Source organism: Scleropages formosus, chromosome 2 (genome assembly GCF_900964775.1).
Source record: "Scleropages formosus chromosome 2, fSclFor1.1, whole genome shotgun sequence".
Taxonomy (NCBI): domain Eukaryota; kingdom Metazoa; phylum Chordata; class Actinopteri; order Osteoglossiformes; family Osteoglossidae; genus Scleropages; species Scleropages formosus.
This window is the reverse complement of record NC_041807.1, coordinates 32,031,649-32,056,440: the sequence shown is the minus strand read 5'-3', so window position 1 is coordinate 32,056,440 and position 24,792 is coordinate 32,031,649. Positions and strand designations below refer to the sequence as shown.

The 24,792-nt window shown below is 42.8% G+C and overlaps 1 protein-coding gene across 1 annotated transcript; it reads left to right on the top strand.

The window, feature by feature from the left end:
- The first annotated feature begins 301 nt into the window (after window positions 1-301).
- Window positions 302-24,543, top strand: ntsr1 (neurotensin receptor 1 (high affinity)). Its single transcript, XM_018737670.2, has 4 exons — window positions 302-1,183; window positions 13,423-13,624; window positions 21,652-21,736; window positions 24,294-24,543. The coding sequence occupies exons 1-4, from the start codon at window positions 500-502 to the stop codon at window positions 24,541-24,543; spliced, it is 1,221 nt and encodes a 406-aa protein (XP_018593186.2). The 5' UTR covers window positions 302-499.
- Window positions 24,544-24,792: the final 249 nt, after the last annotated feature.

The following is a 24,792-nucleotide window of genomic DNA, read 5'->3' as shown; positions in this document are numbered from 1 at the left end:
AAAACACTGAGGGGGGTGCAGCGGCGCAGCGGGTTTGGCCGGATCCCCTCTTCAGTGGGTCTGGGGTTCGAGTCCCGCTTGGGCTTCCTTGCGATGGACTGGCGTCCCGTCCTGGGTGTGTCCCCTCCCCCTTCAGTTTTGCGCCCTGTGTTTTCGGGTTAGGCTCCGATTCGCCGAGCGGTGTGTGTGTGTGTGTGTGTGTGTGTGTGTGTGTGTAAAACACGCCCCACATTAAGTGTGGGGAGCTAAAAATGAAATCATTGTCAAGAGAAATCGAAGCCTTCCAACAGAAGTGCGTCAGTGTTCAAGATCCTGTGTCCAGTGCGCCTCCGCTGCCGACAAGTACAAAGCGGAGGAACTTCTCCGACACCTATCTCTCTCTCTCTGTGTGAGAGAGAGAGAGAGAGGCGCGCGCTCGATCGCTCGGGCGCGCACACAGTTTCAGAGTCACGGACCCGCGCACTGAGGGCTGCACGCCGCCGAAGCCCCGCACTTCTCCATGGACAAGAACAGCTCCCTGACGCCGGCGCACAACTTCCTCGACTTGGGGGTTCTAGCGCAGCGGCTGCTCGCATCCGCCGGGAACCGCTCCAGATCATCAGCATCATGGTACGAGAACAGCTCGGACCTGGAGCAGGAGGCCAGCCTGGACGTGAACACGGACATATACTCCAAGGTTCTCATCACCGTGATTTACATCGTGCTCTTCTTGGTGGGCTGCCTGGGCAACTCCATCACCCTGTACACCCTGCTGAAGAAGAAGTCTTTGCAGAACCTGCAGAGCACCGTGCACTACCACCTGGCCAGCCTCGCCGTGTCCGACCTGCTCATCCTGCTGCTCTGCATGCCCATCGAGCTGTACAACTTCATCTGGGTGCACCACCCGTGGGCGTTTGGAGAAGCCGTCTGTAAGGGCTACTACTTCTTGCGAGACGGATGCTCGTACGCCACGGCTCTGAACATCGCCAGCCTGAGCGTGGAGCGCTACATGGCCATCTGCCACCCCTTCAAAGCCAAGAGCATCATGTCCAGGAGCCGCACCAAGAAGCTCATCAGCCTCGTGTGGCTGCTCTCCTTCTTCCTCGCCTCTCCTATGCTCTTCACCATGGGTCAGCTGCACGTGGGCAGCGAGCGCATCTGCACCACTATCGTTTCGCCCCTCGGCTCCAAGATCGTGCTGCAGGTGGGTTCCGGGGGGCAGGGGGGGGAGAAGGGTGGCACAGCGAGTAGCGCCTGGATGGTGCGAAAGGACATGGGTTCGATTCCCACTCAGTCTGCGTGGAGTTTGCATGTTCTCCCAGTGTCTGCGTGGGTTTCCTTTCCTCTGGGTGCTCCGGTTTCCTCCCACAGTCCAAAGGCATGCTGTTTCGCTTCACCCACAGTGTGTGAGGGACAGAGAGAAAGTGTGTGTGTTCCACGGATGTATGGATGAGTGACCCAGTGTAAGTAATGTATCTAGCAGTGTAAGTCACCACGGTGAATGAGGTGCGTGGGCTAGTAACAGTAGTATGCATTGTAAGTTGCTTTGCGTCTGCCAAACAAATAAATGTAATGTAATGTAATGTAAACCGCAGCTTCCCTTTCTGACACGTGCAGCCGGCGTAAACGAGCTCGGAAAATAGCTTCCGCGTGATCGCATGCACCAGGCTACCTGTTGACACCTCTAGTTTTCCCCTTTCCTTTGGAATCGCTGGTTTTCCCCCACACGGTTACTGATGATGATGATGATGATGATGATCTATAGGTCGCGTGGCTGTAAGTCTCACCCTCGCGGTCCGGATTAGCGACTCGCGCGCGGCGGGAAACGTTGAAGCCGCGACCGTGTCGGTAGAAAGTCGCGTTGTTGTGTTATTACACATTTCCTGGACTTGAGCTCGGGCGAGCTATCATGCCTCTGGCAAGCCGTCACTTTTGCCAGGCGTGTGCGGCCGGATCGAGTGAAGTATTGATTTATCGGCTGCCCGGTAGTTGTTGACGCTTCGGATTTGCGCGCGGAGCGGCGCTTTAATGAGGCGCGCGCGCTTTCAGAGCGATCGGCCGTATCCGCGCAGGTACTGACTGACTACCCTCGAAATTGCTCTTAAGTTACTTGTTTTACAGAATAGATTTATGGTTCCTTGAAAAAAATGACATAATAAATAATATAATATGTGTTATATAATTTATTTGTAATATGTAAGTTATAAATAAATTATTACGTGGTCCCGTTCCCTGAAAAAAAGTTTTTTTTTTTTTTTTGCAGTTATATAGGTCAAAGAGTTGAATTTCCTATTCATTGTCGGGATCACTTGAAGACTTGGCAGGTCCCCATAAGACTGCAGGGTCTAATATGTTCTTTAAAATCAACCTAGTTGACTGAGTATGGTTACATTAAATTTCAGTTATAACTGGAGTAAAATTACCAAACAAATCAACAAATGTCATGTCCACGCCCTCGCCACAATTGCCAGCACCTGACACCAATCAAGCACCTGACTGACCACTCACCTTTAAAAGACCCTCTTCAGCTCCATCACACTTGTGGCATTTCATCTGAGACATTTGTCTGCCTGTGCTATGGACTGACCTTCCTCATCCCTTGCTTCCTGTATCCATTCTCTGGCTTTTGACCCTTTGCTTTGTCCCCTGACCACCGATTGACCGACTCTTTGCCCTTCCCCAGCAACGAGAACTTGCCTGACCCTTTGATTCCTAATAAACGTTCCTGCGCTTGGGTCCAGCCATCCTTGCGCCCTCGGTTCCGTGTGACAACAAACCCTCCAGTCAGGAGTCAATCTCCTGAATCACAAAGGTACTGACTGCTTGAGGACTCTAATGAGAAGAGTTTAGCCCCAAGTTTATCACACGAAACGGGTAATGTTTCCTTAGAGGCTGTGTAATAGGGCAAAACTGTCAGTATCATGTGTTTTGGGTTTTAATAGTTTTTACATGCTTTGACTACTCACCTTTGCTCAGTGAATGTGTAGGATGATAAACAATGAAAAGGCAGAAAGAATTGTTTAAGACCATCAGCTATACACTGTCAAACTGTATTAAAGAAGGTCCTTTCAAGCACCCCAAATTTTTAAACTGTAATGATATTTTTGTGTGGTTAGGTGATACAAGTAAATGGTATGCTTCTTATTTTCTGGGCATTGAAGCTGTATGCTTGAATTCCAGAGATAAAGGTTGTTGAACAGCCAAGAACTGATTTATAACCTCACATCCCATAGCTCTTTTTTCTGAGCCTCTCCTCTGGTCTCCCTGCAGGAGTACAGAATCCTTATCTCCAAGTTGGAGAACTGATAGCGTGAACATGGTTTGCATTGTGTGTGGTTTTTTTTTTTTTTTTTTTTTTTTTAAAATCACCAGTGACAACCTTTCAATGCTTGGCCTTTCGATATATCCACTTGCATTTCATTTTCATCGTGAATCTTGGTGGCACTCCGAGTTGACGTTCTTTTGCAAGTTCATAGGAATGAGAACGCTTGATTGCACATTTCTCATTTTCCGTTTGTCAGACGGAGCTGTGTGCATGATCCTTCATGTGTAAGAAGGTGGTCGCTCATATATCAATAATACATACCAATGTCCCTATAGCACGTAGACAGACAATAGCACCATAAGTAACTGCTGGTTTGGACCTCTAGGAAATCCTGCAAGACAACACCGCAATCGCTTTCTCTTACAAATTTTTAGTAAGTCTTCAAAACTGGCAACCCCTCACCTGGAGCTGTTTAGTTTTCTCTCTACATCTCCAGTAGAGAGAGTCCCATTAAGCTTTATATATGCCTTAGTATTCAAGCATTCACAGTATACATTGTCTCATCATGGCAATGCAAGTAGAAATCAATTCTATGTAGATTAAGAAACCTCTCTTATAATATTGAAGAGCTATTCGATATCTGGGGATATAAGACAGCTTGTTACCTTCTGCCATTTATCAGATCACCCGTAATCCGTGGCATGAAGTCTCCCCGAGGGAGAGAGAGAAAGGGAAGCGATAGCAGGGAGACGATGTAAGAACCTTAGGGCTACAAATGAGAAGTGATATGAGATGCATACATTGTGCATTCATGCTCTTTTCTATGTATGTATTCTTTCATTTACTTATTGATATTTATGTATTTTTTCCAGATGGCATCAACACTAATTTCAGAACTTGAGGTTACTGTTACTTTGAAACACTGCTGAGTATTTATGGAAGTTTATATCTTTATCTCAACTTATTTGTATACGGAAAATATTTTTCATCCCATACAGCATGTGCATTAAAAATAGATTTTGTGGACTGACACTGAGGTGGAGCCCAAAAGATATTTATTACGGGGATTCACTCTGAAGCACTCGCTTGACAGTGACAGGCAAGTACAAGTATTTACTGATATCCCAAGGTGGCGGATAAGCGTCTATAAACCCAATTGAAACACATACCCTTGTCTGATGTACTCTCCATTCCCCCTCCTAGTACGTGCATCTGTTTTCTACAGGGTCCAATCAGAGCAGCAAGATGCGTTAAGGACAGGGTCCTAACCACAAATACACCCAATAACCTAACACAGTGCAACCCATAAGAGTTCAACCAGAACTCCATCCCTTTTGTGTCTCTAAGGCTGACGGCAAGCTTTTTCTGCTAATATTATCTCAAGACTTCTGGTAAATTCAATTACAATTTTTTTTGCAAATCAACCCTCCAAACAGGTTTTCCTTTATTTTAAAAAAAAATAAAAAATGAAAGAAGCACAGAAACATGCACACACACACACACACACACACTTTCTGAACCGCTTGTCCCATACGGGGTCGCGGGGAGCCGGAGCCTACCCGGCAACTGGGGGCGTAAGGCCAGAGGGGGAGGGGACACACCCAGGACGGGACGCCAGTCCGTCGCAAGGCACCCCAAGTGGGACTCGAACCCCAGACCCACCGGAGAGCAGGACCCAGTCCAACCCCAGAAACATGCATCACTCACCAAATTCATAATAAGTATGATGGCCAGTTAATAAGTGAAGGGGAAAAGCAAAAGGCACCATTATAGGAGAAGAAACTGAACTCCCTAAGCAGGTCAGGTACTGGTGAAAACTGGGGGGGGCTCCAAAGCCAACTGTTTACACAGTACTCCTGGTTTTGCTAAAATTACCCAATTTTAAAAGAATATTAGTTTTTTGAGCAGTTTTCAGTATGAGTCCATTAGAGTGCATCAGTGATTTTTTTTTTTTTTTTCCTCCTCCCTGTGAATGCTACAGAAAATGTATGAGCTTTGAAACAGCATAATACAGTTTCAAACCATATAGCTGATTCCAGTACCTTTATTTTTGGGGTGTGTAAATTTACTTGGTGCACAAGGCAAAATTCTATCATTTTTAAGCATGCATATATTTATCGGGGAGAGGTCGAGAAATCACGTAGGTGCTGTGGAGAACATATCTCAGTTTAAGGAACTGATTAGCATTAGTCATAAACTACTTGTTTCTGCAAAGTAGAATTTCCCCTTCTGTGTCCGGATGCAGGGATCTTTATCATTTTAACAATAAATTAACTGCTAGTTCTAAAAGAGGGGTGCGGTGGCACAGCAGGCTTGGCTGGGACCTGCTCTCTGGTGGGTCTGGGGTTCAAGTCCTGCTTGGGGTGCCTTGTGATGGGCTGTGTCCCCTCCCCTTCAAATTCCGCACCCTGTGTTGCCGGGTTAGCATCCAGTTCGCTGCGATCCTGCTTGGGACAAGGGGTTTCAGACTCTGTGTGTGAGTAAGTCCTTTTAAAAAAAAAAAGAATTATAAGGACCACTACTAGCCAGTGTCTGAAGTATCCATTTAGATAATGCATTCAAAACTGTGCTTGGTTCACATTGATTCAGCCACAATAAATCAGTAATTGTGTAATCCAAGGTCTTTACATTTTCATTTATAATAATTGTAGATTAGGAATTCAGTGTCTTGTTTTAAATCCAAGTACATGCCTGCTTTTAAACCCACATAGGAAAGATAGGGGACCAAGCAGTGTTGCTGAAATATAGATTGAATGAATAGGGAAATAAAGACGTGACCCAAAGCGATAATGATTTTCTGCCTTTCTACACATTTATTTTTATCTAGTCCTGGTGATGATGATAATGATGCACAGATATGATGAGTTCTTAAGGCTTTTTTTTTTCTGTTGCATGCATTCATTTTGGATTAATTGTACAGTTCTGTTCGGTCCTTCTGGCATCCCATCCCGGGTGCGTCCCCTCCCCCTCCAGCCTTACGCCCTGTGTTGCTGGGTTAGGCTCCGGCTCCCCGCGACCTCGAATGGGACAAGCAGTTCGGACTGTGTACGTGTGTGTGTTCAGTCCTTATGAATCTCGCTTCTCCTACCGCAGGAGCAAATCCACTCCACGGCAAAACTGGTTTGACGAAGCAATGCAAGATAATGTTACCATCAGCTACGGCAACTAGTTACTGTAACTCTCAAACGAAAAACCTGAACTAAATAAAGAAGGTTTACAAAGTCTGTCTGTGTGCTGATCTTCAAAACACCTTGTGGTGTGACTTAAAAGATCCTTCCTTGGGTGCAGCATCACGTGCCATCAGTTAATTCAACCGGACATTTCCTCATTTCTCTTACAGTATGAAAAAGAGAGGGAGGAAAATTTTGAAAAACATATCTTGCGGGGGGTGTGGTTGCGCAATGGGCTTGGCAGTCCCGCTGTGTAGTGGGTCTAGGGTTCGAGCCCTGCTTGGGGTGCCTTGCGGCGGACTGGCGTCCTGTCCTCGGTACGTCCCCTCCAGCCTCGTGTCCTGTGTTGCCTGGTTAGGCTCCAGTTCGCCATAACCCCGCTTGGGACAAGCGGTTTAAGACTGTGTGTGATGTCTTGTATAGGCATTAAAGTCCATCAGACACAAGGCTCCCTTTTCACTTTGATGCAATGGTACTTTGTCGCTGAAATTGAAAAAAGGCATCATTAAAGGAGAATTTGCATTTCTTTAAAGATATCAAGAGGAAAACCTGAATGTGTTTCAAATGTACTGGAGGGGTTTCAAGACAACCCTGTTGTACAGAAAAGAAATATCGGATGTATGGAGTAGAACAGAGAGTAGGAGAATATAGGAGGAAGGAATACAGAGAGAACATGGGGGGGAAAGGCTGAGTATGGTGATGAAATCTAGACGTTTCTTTTGCGAAAAGTTTTAGACGAGTAGAAATGGAAAGACTAACTACCTTTTGTTCGATTTCAAAGATGGTCTTATTTTTTGTTTTAACCATGCATTTCAAGAGGGAAATCATCCAGGCAGCCAGATTCCAGAAATATTCTTGAAAGCTACATGAAGAGGTATTTTGAAATTAATCTGAATGCAAAAATCTACAGATGATTCAAGACTGTTGGGAAATTTTAATCTTTTCCAATACAATATTTTTGCTTCCTACTTATTGAAAGTAAGTTTTAAAAAGTGTCAAAGATTATAAAATAGAGCATATGAAGACCAGAAAGGAACGAAGGGAGAAAGAAGAAAGGTTTTGCTAATATAGGAGCCACATCAGGACCTGTTCATTGCCAATAAATTTGCTGAATGACTAAAGACAACTATTGCTGCAGAAACAAGATTGTCTGATGCTGTCAACTTATTTAAGGTAGTGAGGACAACAGGTTTGTTAAGAAAAAGCTGTACAAATTGATTCTTTGTCTCTGCAACAGCAAGTCATGACCCAGTTGCTGCTGTATGTTAAAACATTTAAAATGTTGCTTCACACAGCAGATATAATAACTAAGTACTTTATAAAAACTACAGTTATTTAACATTATTCATTTATGAACATGTTTTTTTTACATTTTTTAAGATTCTTTAGATTAATTTTTCAGAGCACATCAAATAAACGTAATAATGCAACGATCCAGTCTCACTAAACTTAACATGAACACATTGAATCACAGTTTACATTCAAAATGCAAAATTCTTAATTATCTTTTCGGCTCTCTGAATACAGCCACCTCATATTACAATACATTTGAAATGGTTATTACTAGACACGCGGACGACTGTATTAATCCAACATGTGTTTGCAATTATGTGTCACCCCTACCAATTATGTTCCGTTAATGAGAAAGCAGGGGCACGGCTACTTTTCATTTCACCACCAGCACATGAAATGCTGCAGGGAAAACCGCATGCCAACTTGAGTCAATATGGGGACGAGCAACACACATTATTCATTTAATTTTTCCGGTAATGAGATGGTATATCTGTTCTGGTTTATCTGTTGATGCTGTAATATAAATTAGGCAGGAAGCTTTTACTCATGGGACTTGCCAGTCTGTTGGTTTCAAAAGAGTCTCTCATTATATTCATCAAAAATATTCCTAAATCTCAAAAAAGTGATGGGTGAAACATCATACAATTTGCTGTGCCTTCTGCAATAAAGCCATCAGGCAGCAAGTAGTACTGCTGCTGGTTCGAACCCCCGTTTCTACTGCAGTACCCTTGAGCAAAGTATTTACCCTGAAGTGCTACTGTATTCATGGGTAAATCATTTTAAAAGTGGCCTTAGACAAAGGTGTCAGTTCAGTTAAGGTTAGTAACATTTAAAAAAAACTCGTTCATGTTTCTTTGTTTGTTTGTTTAAATATAGTGTATAAATCAAAACAATGCATACTCCCAGTTCAGGCAAATCTTTGTTTATTCTGTTGTTTACACAAAAATATTTCCGAAACAGTATGCAGAGGCTCTGTAACAATAGTATGTTACCCATAATTCCATGGAATTTCTCATTAGTTTCACACAAAATGCATGTCAATAACACAAAATGTGAATAGATTTTTTTTTTTTTTCCCCAAAACAACTGTAATAATACACTGGTCAACAATAAACATAAAAGCTTTGTTTTGTTTTCAGCTGTAAGTAAAAATTATGCTTTCAAACTCACCTCACAGGTGTGATTTTTTTTTTTTTTTTTTTACTGGAAAAACGGTGTTTTTACACCCACATAGGTAAAGACTCAGTCAGATCATGTGGCTGCAAAGCAGAGCAAGGGGGAAGAAAGACTCGTTTCCCTGCAGTGGCTTCCTATAAGCTGCCCGGATCAAATTTAAGACCCTGGTTATGGCCTACAAATGCATCAACAGAACTTCTCCCAGCTATTTACAAGACGTGATCAACCTCTATTCCCCAGCCAGACCCCTTCGCTCATCTACTTCTGCTCTCTCGGTGGTCCCACGCACGAAAGGTAAAGCACGGAGGTTCTCGGTTCTGGCTCCGTTGTGGTGGAATGACCTCCCCCTCTCACTCAGAACTGCTGAAACTCTGTCCACATTTAAAAAGAGTCTGAAAACTCACCTTTTCCGGACTCACTTCGCCCATGATCTCTTAAGCTCATGTATGCTGTAAATGTTCTTGCACCATAACTTTATGATCATACCCAGATAAACTTTTACACAGCTGCTCCTGTAATGTACGTAAATGTCTGTGTATCTCAAAGAAAAAAAAAAATTAATAGGAAGGTGATCAGGAACTGTCGATATTTTGACTTTTGTGCAGCTACTCTTGCGATGAACGTTGGTGTATATGGTGGAAAGAAACAACCTAACTGTATTTAAGAATCACACATCTACAACGATGTCTCTCTTTCTCCTAATGTAACATACACATTGTATTTTCTGAGATGTATGTCACTTTGGAGAAAAGTCTCTGCTAAATGTAAACGTAAAGACAGCAGCAACCTGTTATATATGTTGCCCACAGTTTCAGCTTCTGGCTCAGAGCTGAGCTGTTCAGCATTTTCTTTTAGTGGTTTTGTTCTCAGTCTGTGAGCAGAGGAAAGGATCAGATGATTACAAAAGGGTTTTCACCACAGTTGTTTTATAGAAGACGGGTGTGCAAATGAACACTACGTCCATGAGATGTCCAAGTCCCTTAGCCACTTGTAGGTGTGTAGACTACAGTGTGGTTCATTTCTGCAAACTGGGATGTGGCATCTCAGAGACTGGAAATATTGCAGTAGTCAGAGCTGGTGGCTTGCAGTGAAAGAACCACGGTTCAAACCCTCACTCCTACTGTTATGCGTTTGAGCAAGGTACTTGTGTGTGTTTCCTTCGGGTGCTCTGGTTTCCTCCCACACTCCAAAGACATGCTGTTCTAGTTCACCCGTAGTGTGTGAGTGACAGAGAGTGTGTGTGTGTTCCACTGATGTATGGATGAGTGACCAAGTGGAAGTAGTGTATCTAGCAGTGTAAGTCACCGCAGTGAATAAGGTATGTGGGCTCATAACACTACACAGGGTTCATTGGAAGCCGCTTTGGAGAAAAGTGTCTGATAAATAAATCAATGTATGAATTGCAAAGGAGAGGGACTGTTTAATTCTGAATCGACCCCATCAGACCCTGCGTTTGCAGAGGCTTTCATGAGAACATTTCCTTTTACAATGTGGGTGATTGTCAGCTCTCAGTGTCTTCTGGATGCTGATAACTGATGCAACTTGTACCAAGGCCACGAGCAGTGCTACAAACCATTCTGAAGACGATAGCTACATCTGAAGCGCTCAGAAATGTTTAATTTATTCACAAGGGGTACTTATCGAAAAAAAAAAGACCAGCATTATCTGAACACTGAATTAATTGGACTTTCATTTTGCATTGGGTCTGCACTTTCCTTACTTACATGATTAGTTTTGATGACTTTGTGACTAGTTCATGCTGATGGACATAAAAGTTTACTATGCATCCTTCATTCAGACAACTTTGAATGGAAAACCTCAAAGAACAGTATTATGAACATTATCATTGCTACACATCCTCATGTTAGTCCTTGAGACTCTAAGTTTGATTTGTTCATTTTTTAAAAATCATGTAACAAGGGGCGATCCCTCGGGTGCGCAAACACGTGAAAGCATGTCGAGGTTTTCTTGTGTGTATCTGCCGGTTGTTGCAGGGGGAAGCTAAGGCAAAAAAGCTAGATTCTTTTTCGAAACGTTTTAAAAACTAGTGTGGATACTGAAAAATATAGTTTCCCAAAGACCAGTATCTGCAGTGCAAGTGAATAATGGCCTTACAGAGCAGGGAAACAAACAACCAAATGTTTGGCCATTGCAATTTCTGCGTTGCACTGCCATGCTGTCAGCTTCTAAGGGAGAAGAGGACACATTTTACAAAACACACTCATTTTTTCAAGGCCTCAGGGGAATGGGAGTGTAGAGGTGAATGTTTTTATGGGGAATTTTTTAATGAAGCGGTTAAGGCTGGGCATTGAGGCGCTTTCTAAAGTGGTTAAACGTGCGGGTCGATGTGCACAACTCATTAGTTCTCCTCGGTCGGATTAGATGCTCTGGCCTTCCGGTCTTTGATCTTGTTCCATAACCATCAAAGTTTTGATTTTTAGGTGCGAGCGTCTACTCTTCCTCTGACTTTTCTGTGACTCCGCTTTCATTTTTAAAACATGGAGTGATATTCCATGCTCCCGTCCACATCTTTGAAATGGGAAGTACACCTCTTCGAGCTCGCATCAGGTTCCCATTGATCTTCGAACTCAAAGCATTAATAGTATGTATTTACAGTTCACATACATGTACCGACTTGTTCAGTTCATGTTTGTTTACTTCATCCCGCTGTATTTAATGTCACGTAGCCATAATGAGCCTGATAATTATAAGAATGTATCACACTGAGCTTCTCAGATCGTTGTGGGTCGATATTCAGCCTGCTGATCCTAATGGTGAGTTGGTTTTCGGAAGAAAGCAGCTGTGAGAGATTGTGATTTCATAGTCTTTACCATGGGAAATTATTAATCTAACTCCATCTTTATAATTGCCATCCTTTGAGTTTGGTATAATTCTTCACTAGGGCCAAAGCTCCCAGCAAGGACTAGTCAACTGCTGTTTCGTGTGTTCCCAGCATAGACCGTGATCTCTTCTTCGTGATGGTGGGAAACGTGGGTCACTGTTAATAACACCGCGAGGCCAACAAATGGTGCATTGACCATTTGGAGTTCCTGATGTGTAAATGTTTATCCTCCGAAACCAGTCCTGATGAATTGAACTCAATACAATCATTTTGAAGGACACATATTATGTGCTGGTGGTTAGATAGTTAGACCTGATAGTTCCTCCCTTCATGAAGTGCATAGAGATGAACAGTGGAAGTTGTCCTGGTGCAATTCATTATTCTTAGTTATAGAAGAAATGTATCTCATGCAGCACATGCCTCTCTGCTATTCATTCACTAAAGCTTATGAGCAAATTTAATTTGGGGGAAATATGTGTTGAAGGCTATATAATTTGCTGTACTGCAAAATGCTATTTGGAAATGAATTAGCTTACGGTTTAGCATTACCGAAGAACAAAATAGGAGCAAAAAATACAGTTGCTAGAATAAAATTACAACTTATTATGCTTTCAGTTTTTTTCTTTGGCAGCTTTCTGATTTATTTTTATTATTTTTTAATCGACTGTTGCTTTCATCTTTTTATGATGGTGATTGCCATTTTCTGAATGATAAAATTTTCCTGTTTTTGTGAGGGGGGGAGAAAACAAGTCAGATGACTAAGATATTCTATTACATTTACATTTATTCATTTAGCAGACGCTTTTTTCCGAAGCGATGTACATCTCATAGAAAATACAGTTTGCGCATTACATTAGGAGGAAGAGAGACAGTTGCAGACGTGTAATTCTTAAGTACGGTTAGTTTCCGTCCTTCACCATATGTACCGACGTTCATCACACAAGTAGCTGCATAAAACTTAACCAGAATATTGTCGATTCCTAATCGCCTTCCTAGTACTAGTTTTTTTTTTTTTTTTTTTTGAGATACATATAAACATTTACGTTACATTGCAGGAGTGGCTCTGTAAAAGACTGATCTGAGCATGATCATGAACACGTATACCTTACGGGCATGAACATTTATACCTTACATGAACTTAAGAGATCATGGGCGAAGTGAATCCTGGAAGAGATGAATTTTAAGACCCTTTAAGACAATACAGACGAAAAATAGCATTTTTAAAAATATCATTTGAGGGTGTTTTCCATGAGTCTATCCATAAGTTGGAAAGCTATACCATTCCAGTGTGATTCCCCAGTTTGCGTTCATGGATCAGCAGGATCCCGGGGTTGTCCGGTGCCTATTGATGGACTGTTGGCAGTAACAAATGCTGAAAGATAGCATTATAGATTTTTAGGCTGCGGGAGGAAACCGAAGCCCCCGAGGAAGACAGGAAGAACACTTAAACTCCACACAGACTGAATGAGTACGGGGCCGATCACATATCCCAGGCACTATGAGGCACCTGCACCGTTTGCTGTTTCGTTCAGTCAATTCTAATGTAGGCTGTTAGAAATGGTGTTGCTTCTATGGAGCACAAATGTAAGGAATTTTTTGGATTACTGGCTCGTTATAAGTATAAATCCATCAACATTTGTCTTCTATCTGCTGGTTAACCCCTAATTTCTTCCACCTGTTTGCCCTTCTCCTGACAGGTGAATGCCTTCCTCTCCTTCGTGGTTCCCATGGCAGCGGTCTCAGCACTGAACGGCATCATCGCCAGCCAGCTGGTGCGCATGTTCCGACAGGCCGAGCAAGACGGCCGCGTGTGCGTCGTTGCCGGCAACCCCACCCCTCTGAATGTGGCCGTCGAACCGAGTCGCATCCAGTCGCTGCGTCATGGGGTCATGGTCCTGCGTGAGTACGCACACGCAAACATGCGCGTATACACTGATGCAGACGCATAAACATACACACGGTGACTGCAACGATAAGCAGGCAAAAGAACACGGAGCATAATGTTTCCATGCATGTGTGGCTTTCCAGCGAGAGAGCATCTCTGACAGCAGCATCTCAGCAGCGCTGCTGTCACCTGTCAGTCGAAGGGCAGCGCTCTGAAGGGCTGTCTCCTTGTTCTTTGGATCGAATGAGAAGCCCATTTTCAGAAAAATTACAAAGAGCAAAGGACTCAACATTTGAAAAGAAAAACAGAAAATAAACAAGGTCCTTAAAAGCACAATTTCTCTCTCCTTGTGATGCTGTGTCTACATTTACATTTATATATTTAGTATTTATTTAGCCTAACTTCAGATCTCCCAAACCCTGACCGTTGTGTCATTCTGCGGTCAAGACCCAAATGCTATTTATACCGGAAGGCTGTTTTCTTCCCAGCCATAATAAACACCAGTCATTGAGTAGAAGGGAACTTACAAAGACTTGTAGCCGATTACCTCAACCATTCTCCGGTATTCTCAAATTGCAGAGAAAAGAACGGCACTTGTACGCTTACTCCTTTATTAGCATACTTTATCCAGCATTTTCAGAAAAAAGGCACTTCAGTCCGTTCAAATTTTTATTACTGATTACACGGAAGGGGAAGGCGAGGGTGGTGGTAATAACTGGGGGAACTTCTAAAAGGAAGAACAGCTTTTCAAAGGAAAAACTACTAAAAAAGTTATATTTTTTTTTATCATTTATAGTTCAACACTCTTACTCCCAGCATTTACATAGACATTCTGTACGCCTTCCTTCAAAGTGCCTTCATTACTGCAATGTCATTAAATAACTTGTGCCAACCTGTACTGATAAAAAAAAAAAACGGATGTCAAAGAACAGCCCTAAAATAGTAAAAAAAAAAAAAAAAAAAAAAACAGAGAATATGGACATTTTTCCGTAGAGTTTGACCCCTGCTGAGAAATTTAATTGGGCCTAAGAGTTGGTTCATTACTTACAAAGTTGGTAAGTTAGTGCAAAGCAGGTCATGAGCTCATCATCAATTCTGTATGCGGCTAGTTGTGTAATGTGCAAAAACGGTGCTATTGGACAAACTGACTCTACTATGAAACTATGCAGCTGTGAGCCGGGCTGGAGTCTTTTGAGTCCGCTGGCAGGAGTGTTTACGACGCAGCATAAATAAGAAAGCCGAACGGAGAACACTGCTCAGAGCTAAGCTGTAGGCTCTCCTTATAATGTTAAAATACTGTATCACCACATCTATTTTTCTTAAATCCTCGCATAGAGCGCACACACACACACATTTTCTGAACCGCTCGTCCCATACGGGGTCGCAGAGCCAACCCGGTAACAGAGGGCGCAAGGCTGGAGGGGGAGGGGACACACCCAGGACGGGACGCCAGTCCGTCACAAGGCACCCCAAGCGGGACTCGAACCCCAGACCCACCGGAGAGCAGGACTGCAGTCCAACCCACTGCGCCACCGCACCCCCCTCTGCATAGAGCGCCACACATATTTTTAATAATGATGTATAAAGAACTGCAGAAACTAGAGTTAATACTTACATACACTTCTAAAGCTCAAATAGCAGACCGCTTTGATGGTAGGGATAATTTAGGGTAAATCTTATGAACTCTACACAAGGACGCCGACTAAAAGCACTTCCTTCATTCTGTCGAGCCATATCGCAGCTCTCATAAAATGTTAGCCATTTGTAACGGATCTAATCTGTCATCTGTAAAAATTGGGGTTCTGATCCTTCTTGTCAAAGTCTTTTTAAGCTGTCTTTTAAAATGTGCCTTTTACCTCCGAGCTACTAGACATCAGCTCCTTTGAGGAGGTTTAAAGTGAAGACATAAATCTTTTGTTGTCAATATTTCATACCATAGCGGCATTGTGGCTTCAAGGGTGGTGCAGCTGCCTTCACATGTGCATGTCCTGTCTGTTTTGTTTGGACTTTGTTTGGATCCTCTTTTTTCTGTACACTTCCTAAAGAAGTGATCGTGGAGTATTTTCAATCCTAAATTGCCATTATTTTGCATATGCCTGGGGAACATCCTGTATTGAAAAGCTTGCTTTCTAGAGCTCTGTGATTTCTAGAATCTCTGAATGACAGTACCCATGTATGAATTTGTGGCTTATAAAAATTAGATAAGTAGAAAAGTTAAATTTATTTCAGCTTATAATTTGCTTTTGTAGTGTTATTATTGATGGGGGGGGCATGGTGCGGGTTTGACCAGTGCCCGCTGTGTGCTGGGTCTGGGGTTTGAGCCCTGCTAGGGGTGCCTTGCAATGGACTGGCGTCCCGCCCAGGGTGTGTCCCTCCCTCCTTCGGCCATGCACCCTGTGTTGCTGCGTAAGGCTCCGGCTCACGTTACCCTGCTCGGAACAAGCGGTTGTTAACGTTGGTTGGTTGTTGTTACAGCAGAGTATCTTTGCAGCTTTGAGTATCCTTCCAAAAAATTCTCACTGACGAACATGTTTGAGGTATTGAAATATGAAATATGTGTAACCATAAAGTAGAAGTAATTGATTGGTTCACTGGATGATTTAATTAAATGCTGGAGATTGTGCGTTTGAGCACTTTTATTTGACAAGGAGAATGGACAGTTAGAGAAGACAAAAAGCTACCAGAAAAACTCACTTCTGAACCAAGAATATGTGATTGCGGTCGGAAAGATTCAGTTAAGACGGTTTTTTAAAAGACGCAGTACACACACACACACACACACACACACACTTTCAGAACCGCTTGTCCCATACGGGGTCACGGGGGAACCGGAGCCTACCCAGCAACACAGGGCGTAAGGCCGGAGGGGACACACCCAGGATGGGACGCCAGTCCGTCGCAAGGCACCCCAAGCGGGACTCGAACCCCAGACCCACCGGAGAGCAGGACCGTGGTCCAACCCACTGCGCCACCGCACCCCCGTTAAAGACACAGTAATTAACACAAAAGCAAAAAAAAAAAAAAAAAACACACACACACACACACACACACACACACACACACACACACACACACACATTTTCAGAACCGCTTGTCCCATACGGGGTCACGGGGAACCGGAGCCTACCCGGCAACACAGGGCGTAAGGCCGGAGGGGGAGGGGACACACCCAGGACGGGACGCCGGTCCATCGCAAGGCACCCCAAGCGGGACTCGAACCCCAGACCCACCGGACAGCAGGACCGTGGTCCAACCCACTGCGCCACCGCACCCCCGTTAAAGACACAGTAATTAACACAAAAGCAAAAAAAAAAAAAAAAACATGTAGTACATTTGTTTGTTGATGAGCTGAACAAATTTGCATTGACAGAAGCAGATAATTATGGTAATAGATGTCTGACCTTGGATGGATCTGTAATAGCAATAGGCATCTTTTAATTGCTATCCTTTGGTATGACACATTTGCACCAGTGGTAGCCTATTTTTGCTACATTTCAAGTTATTTTGGTCATAATCAATATGCATTTTGCAATAGGTTAATAAAAAAGTAACAGACCCCAGTCTCTGCGTTTTTACCCTTGTCATTTACCAAGTCAAGTGCCAAAAAGGTTGATGCAGAGCAAATTATTTACCTGTACTGATTATCGTGATAAAGTATGATAATTAAATTACTCCTGGTTGTGATAAGGGTGTTTGTAAGCCTTAACCAAAAAGGGGGAACCGATTTTTAGGTTTGAAATCTGTAGTTACCATGGCGATTTGCCAGTTGTATTTGAACGTACCCTCCGAAAGTGCTTCATACAAGTGAACACTGAGGTCCTGCTACATAAAAGGCAGGTCAAGTTCACAGGTTTGTGGGGAGATTTTTAGAAATATTTTTATGCTTACTTTCAATACACTTCTCTTTGACACAGTTTCTCTGTTTAATTAATGAATAAATGTGTTTTGAATAGTGTGCAGTGGTTAATAAGTTTAATTTGATAATAAGGCAGAATTTATGACACATCAAAACAATTTCACATTGTGACAAATACAAATTCATAGGAGAAAAATGATATATGTAAACACAAAAAAACCATTCAAAGAAAACTGCATTAAAAATATGAATCAGTAAAGCTAGTTATAAAAATATTTATCTTTTCTTGTTTTGTCAGACAGAATAGTGAGAGCTGATTACTTTATAAAAATGAATGTCAAACCTTAAGGACCTTCTACCAGACGTTGTATACCATTTTATAACTAGCTGTCCAAAAACAATCTTTCTTCACTTGCCCTGTTCGGGTCAGGTCTGTGGACAGTATATAATTATAACAATTTTCTCAGGAAACTCTACCGATGGAACATCTAAGGCACAACCACTTTGGAACTAAAATTTATCGGTCAATTCAGCGCCACTTTCAATCCTGAAATCAGAGCCAAAACTCTGACTACATATTACACCAAATCAGTTTCTCAAATCAAAGATAATTGTTATGGAATACTGTCCATTCATTGCACTTCTCCAAATTTGGCTGAAATGTTGTGAGAGATAAACTATATGACCCAGAGTTTAATTACAATTAACTGATCTTCCGTAAATCTTCCATAATCATTATAAGGCCACATTTTCCTAATGTCACTGAAATGCATTCATGATTTTTTCACCTCAACAGGTTTACTCTTTCTCACCCACTTATGCTGAATTCTTTCCCACTCGTACTAATTTACAAAAGACTCACCTTCTATGCAAATCATTCCTTGCATTTATACTACAGTATTTGCTGATGAATGCATGGAAATTACCTAAACAATTCAATCCCCACAAAAACTGCACTCTTGAAAACTGTTTTTTGCAAAATGATATTTTTTTATGCTGTCAGGAAATGAAGCAGACATAATTGCCATTTTCAACGTGCCACTAGTTCTCGTTCGTGTTTGTTTTTACTGAAGAATATTGACGTGTTTGCAGTAACACGGTAGATCTTTCCTGGACTGCTTCATGTGACACAGCAATGGAAGTTCTACTGGATTCTTCATGGTTGGGGGAGCACTGGTTTGGTCCTCACCTCAAGGGTCAGGGTTATGTCACGTCCACGCCTGCGCCGGACACCAATCAAAATCCTCACACCAGTCTAGCACCTGATTGACCACTCACCTTTAAAAGACCCTCCTCAGCTCCCGTACACTCGCGGAATCTCATTTGAGACAAACGTCCTCCTGCGCTATGTCCTGCTTTCCCATACCCCTTGTTTCTTGTATCCGTTCTCCGGTTATCGACCCTTCGCTTCGTCCCCTGACCACGTCCGTGGATCCTCGCTCTAACTCTGACCGCCGATCGACCGACCCTTTGGCTGTCCCCGACAGCAAGAACTCGCCTGATCCCTTGATTCCAGACGAACGATCCTGCACCTGGGTCCAGCCGTCCCGGCTTCCTCAGTTCCACGTGACAGAGTACACCTGAAGGGCTGACACTGGGAAATATGATGGGTATATGTCACTGGGTCATTGCAGAGCAGTTGGGTTAATGCTACTTTGGTGAAGTCCATGAGAAGTCTAACAAAATGACCCAAATGTAGGAAAAAATACAGGGGGACTGTGCATCTTGTATTGACATTTCACTTTTGAGGTGTAAATGAGGAGAGGCACTTGAGGTATCGCTCAGCCATCTTTAAAGAGAGGAAGCGCACACAGAGGGACTTCTCCAAAGCAAACGGTGTTCCTTCTTGAGATTATACCGACAGACACCCAGACCTGCCTGTGACAGATTCCATCAATGAAGCCTTCTAAGAAGATAATCTTTCATCTCCAGCAGCTGCCTCTCATTCAGACCGTGCTGTGCCATCCATTCAGATGAAGAAGTAGATCACAGAAGTGGTTTCAGTCTGTGATGGCAGGTAATTTAATCATGACAGATGATTTTCTCCATTGGAATTTACTAAAGGGTATAAATAATTCATAGTAGTGAATGGTGCTGTTTATAGCACATGAACCCATTTTCTAAACCCTTTGCCCAAGTCCTGATGAGAATAAAATCAGGCTAAAACAAAGAAAATTTACCCAACATACCCTAGAAATATAATAAATGATGTCATAACATGCTATCAGTTCTACTGATCAATATTCCACTGTTATTCCATTCTAATAAAAAGGGCTCCAAGACGTAATTAACTAGATGAGAACAAGGTGTTAGTAATGCTCTCTATTGTCTATTGCAAAATTAGAGCGACATCCCAAGGCACTTCTGTCTTCCTCCTCACCACCTCTGACTTTGGGCTGTTATAGGACTCCCCTCAGGTATTTCTGTCAAGGCTCAGGTGGAGAAACCTCTACCAGCACCTCATCTTTCCATCCTTTCGGCACGCCACAAGGCACACTGCTGCGCTGTTGATGGGAGCTCTCCCTCAGGACTTTGCTTTATTACAAACAGTTTTCCCCTCCCTTTCCTTTCTGCCCCGAAGCAGGAGCTCTCCACAATGAGCATGCTCGGATTTTACAGCATCTTGGCATTACTTGTAGTCAGAGTGGAAAATTTTGACAACAGAAGGCAGCTGTTGACTTTCTGTAACCAAGAGTTTTGAAAGAAGAACAGCTGGAGATGCCCACCTTGCAGTCTCAGAGGACAGGAAGGGCTGTTGTGCCCTGGAAAGAGAAATGGTGACAAGCTGCTATGTTGCTATCATGAACCTGTATGGAGAGTTGGAAAGACAAGGAGAGTCAAGCTGTATATGTTCGTCAAGGTAGCAGGTGGTGTGGTAGTTCACATCCCACCTCCTGCTGTAGTACACCTGAGCAAGATACTTAGGCTGAATTACTTCAGAAATGAAATAATGTGTTTGAATGTCTCAGGTGTAGAAAAATTTCTTTCTTCTCACATTTATTTATCAGATGCTTTTCTCCAAAGCAACTTCCAACAAACTCTATGCAGTCTTATCAGCCCACACACCTTATTCACCGTGGTGACTTACACTGCTAGATACACTACTTACACTGGGTCACTCATCCATACATCAGTAGAACACACTCCCTCTGTGTCACTCACACACTGTGGGGGAACCTGAACAGCATGTCTTTGGACTGTGGGAGGAAACCAGAGCACCAAGAGAGAACTTGCAAACTCCAAACAGACTGAGCAGGGATCAAACCCATGTCCTCTCCCACCACCGAGGCACAGTGAGACAGCAGTGCTACTCTCTGTGCCACCACTTCTTCTTCAACATTTGAAATAAAAACACTCAATGAACACAATGAAACTGAATAGGTTCACAGAGGTCATTTTCAGTGCCAGGCAAGAAGAGATGAATTTCCATCGGGAAAAGAAGATAAACTTGCTGACTTGAAATAAAAACTCATCGATTATATGTTATGCTGTATTGAATATAAACTGAGAGACATTCAGCAAACTTTTAGTATCAAAGCAAAGTTAGGACCGTGCTGTGAAAGGCAATTCCTTAGATCCCATACTTACCTCCTTGAAATAGTATTCATTAAAATGTTGCAGTTGATCTGGTTAACAACATACTGCAACATGGAAAACCGTTAAACCACTTGCCCTCGTGGTGGAAAAAGACGCCCACCGCATTCAGTAATTCAAGATCAATATCACATACAAAGGCAGCATCAAGTAAGGAACACACGGTCAAACCGAACACTTCATGTCATTTCCATTGGTGTATTTGCAGTCTGACAGACACAGTGACTATAATGGGTTAAAAATAAGCTGTCATCTTGTAGCATTACCGTTGTTCTTAAGTTTGTAATGCATGGGATGGAAAACTACCATTGTCTCCAGATGTTATGATTCAGCTAAATCTGTCCTGATACTGGTAAGGAAATCACAGCATTCAACTGCTTACAATGATTTACCCATTTATACAATGAGTTAATTTTGAATTTTAATTTAAGTACCTTGCTCGTAAGTACTACAGCAGGAGGTGGGATTCAAACCTCCTTTAAGTTCAAGACAATAGCGCCTACCGTTAGGATACCTAATTTTCTTCCCTGTCCAGTACACACCACTCACCTTCCTAAATCCCATTTCAAACCCCATGTGTTTGTTTACTAGGTGCTGTGGTCATCGCCTTTGTGGTGTGCTGGCTGCCCTACCACTCCCGGAGACTCATGTACTGCTACGTCACCGAGTGGACCGAGTGAGTGACACAATATCATCAATAAATTCAGCCGTCCTTCATATATGGTACATTTGACAAAGAGCGCAAAACACATAACAATTTATACCTTAATCATGAATCTTCTGTCTATTTTTGCCATCATTTTTCAGCTTTACTGTGACATTCCTGCTAGGCAGCACTGCGACAGTGTCATTTTGAACGATCAAGCTGCAGTTATGTCAAGCAGGGGAACCGTGGCTCTTCACTGTAGTTGCAGAAAGATGGCCTTGCCGATAGTGGAGAGGTTCAGTATTTTCAGGAAAGGTCACCTGGCGCGATCCTGTTAATAGCACTTGCGTAGAGAATTTAATCCATCAGTCAACAGACCTGCGTTCTTCACATGTGTGTCACACAGTTATCTCACTGAACACACTCTTGTCTTTCTTGCATGGGCTGACATAAGGGCTTTTATGGAGAGCTCTGTCGTGTTCCTGCAACACTTGACTCTGGTCTGGATGGTGTAGCCAGTGTTCCGATCGGGCACAGAATGTACCGTACGCCCACCGTGTTTTCATCTGGAGATGCTTAACAAATGTGCAGTGCAGTACTTCTAGGGTTTAAAATTTGTAACGGAAATGACAGCTAATAAGAAAAGCATGGTTCTCCTTGAGCTCTGCTGAAGTTAGCTGGTCCCTGACCAAATCACTGCAAGGAAGAAGAGTAGCACTACTGCACCTGTGGGTGATGGGCCATGAGTAGAAGGCCCTGATTCACTGCACTGACAGTATAACTCAAGGGTTCAAGGACTCCGTGTGGGGTCCGTGGGTTAATTTCAGCAGGTCTGTGAAGTACGGTCATCCTTTGAAAATAGCCATTTTTTCCTGGAGGACGTCCTTAGTTTTCATCAGATTCTTAAAGGGGTTTGCGTCCTGGAAAAGGTTAAAACCTCTACTCCAGAAGCTGTCGTTTACAGTTGCCATGGTTTTTTTTTTTTTTTTTTTTTTTTTTAAATTTATCTTTACTGCTGTTTTTTAGAAAAGAATTCAGTAGCTTCAAATGAATGAATCTGCATCAAGGCCAGATGATAAAAACTACCCTCAAAAATAAACTCCAAGCTCAGTTCTTTCATTTTTACCAGAGCCACACAAGCCAAGGTTTATTTTTAAGACTATTACCTGTTGGGTGACGCATGTTCTCTAAATCAAAGCTTAGATCAATAAGACCCCGCATTATGTTGTCTTCTTGGGATAATATACACTTTTCCAATATTGCTCCTTGCAGAAACTTGAAAGCTAGGAAGGAGACTGCCCTGCTGCAATACAGAACATGATACAGTTCATGTTAAAGTACATTAATTTATTGAGAGCGCTAGTTTTCGACTGCGTTCTTGACAAACTCCCTGTGTGTGCTGGTGTCTGTTCCCACTGAGCTCCTAATTAATTTCATGTTTTAGCTGAATGAGTTTCACAATCAAACTTTGCTGAACGGAACACAAGAGCAGAAGACTCAGTATGATTTTTTTGGTTATTTAAAGCTTAATTTCTGCTGATCCAAAAAAATGTTTTGGCAGCACAGCACATTAAAAGCTTCCAGCAGGAGACCACAGTAACAGTTACTGTAAAACACATTCAAAAGATGAGACGCGGACAGTGGTTTGGCACTTGGGATTTCCATCTCAAACTGAGGGGAAGTACTTCCTTTTCTCATTTACAAATTCTCCAGGTGCTGGCCGCTGTCACAGGCCCCCTTCCAAAAGATAATAAATCCTTGCATATATGAATATGAATATGAATCACCTTTGGAAGACTGATACTGAATTCAGAACTGAATCTACACCTAACATTTATTGTGTGGGGCATTTAATTAACATCTTATTCAAAAATAGTTTCTAAAGACAATAGCTGTAATGTCCATAAGTATCAGGGTTGAAAACTCCTGCACTAAGTAATTTGCATATTTAGCAACAATAGACTTCTTGCGATTTGTTCCGTTTTGGGTTTAGTATCGTGATGATGTGATAAAGACGCTCAGTGATTTTCATATGCTCTCTGAAAACTAATCTTTGATTGGAAGCTGTTTTCCAGTTGCACTCAGTCACATTCATGAAAGTGTCAGCAAATCGCTTTCATTTGCGCATATTTGCAAATATGAATTTTATGTCTTTGATTTCCTTCAGACAATTTATTGCAAATTCTCTGCAGCAACTTGCGCAGAGAAAATGATTAGGAACATTTCTTCGAAAAGAAGCGGTTGCCTTCGCTGCCTCTCACATAAACTCTGGTGATGAATGTGTGGAATGCACTGCACAGATTGCGGTGTCCTTCAGAAGTGCCGCGGTTGTGTTGCTCCTGGATGTCAGCAAATGATATTGTATCACTGCTGCCTGTGAGACCCATAATCTTTGTGAAAGCACAAAGGCTCTGTGCTGGGAATAAAGCTTCCAGTACAAACAAGTTTGAAAAATCTTCACACGATATTACCGTAACGCGAGTAATTTACACGCAGTGAAGTTAAGAAAAAGAGAAGCCGAGGAGTAGATGTCCCTCATATTATTTGTCTAAAGATGCAACCCTCCTTGCTGTCTGTCTCCCTGCAGTAGCCTGTACGACTTCTACCATTACTTCTACATGGTGACCAATGTCCTGTTCTACGTCAGCTCCGTCATCAACCCCATCCTCTACAATCCGGTGTCCGCAAACTACAGGCAGATCTTCTTCTCCACGATCCAGTACTTCTGTCTGCCATGCCGCAGGAGGAAGCACAAGCGGGTCCTGCACAGGCACTCCAACAGCATCTCCAGCAACCACACCTTCTCCACCAATGTCATCAAAGAGACCGTGTACTGATGTCCCGCTTCTTGCGGATGGGCCGGACCTGGAGACGACCGCTGCGGTGGAGCACGTTACGGTTACTCTCCGAGCCTTGGATGGGCTACAAAGCAGTGCTCATCTTAAGCTGAAAAGACAAAAAAACGACATCTGGCGTTCGTAAGGTCAGTTCGCAGGAACGGAAGAGCAAATTTGGTTTGAATAATTTAATTATTGCTTTCATTTTTGATCACAGGTCAGCATTTAATTTTTGCTTTATAATAGAAC

Bases quoted from the DNA above. Each gene is read 5' to 3' on its own strand.
- ntsr1 (XM_018737670.2), top strand. From the start codon at position 500: ATGGACAAGAACAGCTCCCTGACGCCGGCGCACAACTTCCTCGACTTG. The intron at 1,184-13,422 runs GTGGGTTCCGGG...TTCTCCTGACAG, and splicing joins GCTCCAAGATCGTGCTGCAG to GTGAATGCCTTCCTCTCCTT. The intron at 21,737-24,293 runs GTGAGTGACACA...GTCTCCCTGCAG, and splicing joins TACGTCACCGAGTGGACCGA to TAGCCTGTACGACTTCTACC.